Here is a 2500-nt window from a genome sequence, read left to right as displayed (position 1 = left end):
AGGTTTATGACCTGATTTGATTCATGTGCGCGTCGAACACAAAGGCAACGCGACGCATCGACTCAGTCCTGCCCGTACATGAGTGTGGATGAAGTGATAGGAGTTATCACCGCATGGTTGTCAAGCTGTTGTTTTTTGTCGAGCTAGTTATCTCAAAGAGCCTAGTTATCGCAAAGGTGTTGAGGCTGTTGAATGGTTTGACTCGGAGACATGAACGTTTGAACAGAGAGACATGCGGTACGCGCGCGCGTGTGTGTGTGTGTGTGTGTGTGTGTGAGTGTGTAAGAGGATCTGTCAGCGTGCTTGGAAGCTCTCTCTCTCTCTCTCTCTCTCTCACTCTGCCTGCTGGTTAAAACCAGGACAGGACAGGCGCTGCTTGAATCATGGGGGCCAGAGTGGAACAGGTCAAACCATTACTTCAGAGTTGTCTCATTTCTGTTTTTCAATGTTTTTAGGGCACTTCTGCTTTATTGGGATAGAGACAGTAGAGATTTACAGGAAGGATGGGTGAGAGAGAGGAGCATAGAGACAGTAGAGATTGACAGGAAGGCTGGGTGAGAGAGAGAGGAGGATAGAGACAGTAGAGATTGACAGGAAGGCTGGGTGAGAGAGATGGGGGGTGACATGCAGGATAGGTCGATGGCCGGAATCGAACCAGGGACCCTGCGATGGCATGCGCGTTAGTGTGCCACGCCACTTATGCGCCAGGTCAAAACATTACTTAACAGCTGTCTATTTCAGTGTTCCCAGCGTGAACCTGACAACATGGTGAAGGCTGGAACTGACATTAATAGTAGTTGTTAGAGGTGGTGTTTTTTTATATTATATATTGATTTTTATATCTGACATTACCTTGAGAGCTGAGACTCTGTTGCTGTTGTCTACCATTGAAACTTGTTATCTATTATTATCTATCATTGATTAAATTTACTGTAGGCTATAGTCATATTATGAGATAGATAGATAGATAGATAGATAGATAATTACTTCATTAATTGTGACATTTCTCAATTGATTTGTTGTATATTAGTTAGAACAGTTTAGTTTATTTTCTTCACTTTTTCCCTCTTCGATTGTGAAATGGAGGCTTGTTCAGAATGTGGTACAGTCAAGTCAGTGAGCAGGCTGGGATTCTGGCCCTACAGTAATCTGTTTAAGACAATAGCACATTGTGTAGACAGCTGGTTTTCAGGGAAAAAGCAAATCTTATCTTCTGTCTTATCCATTTGTTACATTTAAATTGTCGACATTTAGCAGACGCTTTTATCCAAAGCGACATACAACAACAAGCACATTTCTCTAAAGTAAATGAATCATCTGGACATCAGTCACCATGAGCAAACAGGACGCCAACCAATGACACTGTGTGAAACTGGATCCTCAACTCGTTTCACAGTGATGAAACGATTGTTTTTGAAAAATGGATGAAAAGGAACTAAAAATGTGTCGCCTTGCCCCCCACCCCACCCCCCCCCCCCCCCTCTCTCTCTCTCTCTCTTCCCCCCCCTCCTCCTTCTCTGTCACATGTCCCCTTTCACAGCATAGAAAAGTTCCAGGATTAGGACAGCATTAACACAAAGGAGAGAGACGCTACTTCTGCTACAGTCACAAAACACCGAAACGACAACACGCCGAAGGAGAGTGCATCGGAACGCGACGCGATCCCTCCCTCCCTCCCTCCCTCCGCTAGAACGTCTTCCAGCTCCCCAAATATGGAGGAGAAGCAGTTTCCCGGGATTCTGGTGAGTTTGGACCCGTTTTTGTTTGGTCGTTTTCTCGTATTCAGTGTCTCTCTATCTCCTCCCCCCCCCCCCCCCCTTCACCTCTACCCGCACTCTTTCTCTCTCTCACTGGTCCCTTTCCCCCTTTTCTTGGGGACTTGGGGAACAGTCATGGCCTCTTTGGTGTGTAAGACAACCACGGAGTGTTTGTTGTGAAATGTATCGTGAAATCGGTTTGAAATGAGGTCTTATTGGCAGCGGGGGGGCGGGCGAGGTGGGGGGGGGGGGGTCTTAACTCTTCTTTTGAAAGTGATCACACTTGTTGAGCGGTATTGTGTGATTGGTTGACGAACGATAGCGACCAGCTGTTGGAGGCCCCCGGTTGAGCATTAGCCTATCTGACCCTTAGAGGGAGGGAGAGAGAGAGGGAGAAAGGGAGGGAGAGAGAGAGAGGCAGAGAGGCAGAGAGAGAGAGAGGCAGAGAGAGAGAGAGAGAGGCAGAGAGAGGGAGAGGGAGGGGGAGGGGGAGACCCACCCATTAGCTGGCCAAGCGTATGCTGATCGATTGATGATCGATGTGTCAATATCCCACAATCTGGGATTTATTTTCATAAATGATACACCCATTGATTCTGAAAGAATGTGATTTATCTGACTGAGAAAAACGACGTACGTTTACGATCGGCCCTTTAAAAGCCACGGTGGGTCCGCCTGGGGACGCGGCCTGAGGAACAGCTGACTGGGCGCAAACCGAAAAGACCGACAGCTCCTGTTATTGC

General features: G+C 47.3%; 1 protein-coding gene across 1 annotated transcript in view; it reads left to right on the top strand.

Annotated features, from left to right (window-relative positions):
• slc6a9 (solute carrier family 6 member 9) overlaps positions 1–2500 on the top strand; it is a 57390-nt gene that overhangs the window by 433 nt on the left and 54457 nt on the right. The window contains exon 2 of the mRNA XM_080546372.1: positions 1541–1742. Within this exon, the coding sequence (XP_080402498.1) occupies positions 1713–1742 (30 nt within the window). The 5' untranslated portion in view covers positions 1541–1712. The remainder of the gene's footprint in view (positions 1–1540; positions 1743–2500) is intronic.

Source organism: Nansenia antarctica, assembly GCF_963989245.1.
Source record: "Nansenia antarctica genome assembly, chromosome: 16".
In the NCBI taxonomy this organism is placed as follows: domain Eukaryota; kingdom Metazoa; phylum Chordata; class Actinopteri; order Argentiniformes; family Microstomatidae; genus Nansenia; species Nansenia antarctica.
This window is presented reverse-complemented; position numbering and strand designations above follow the sequence as displayed.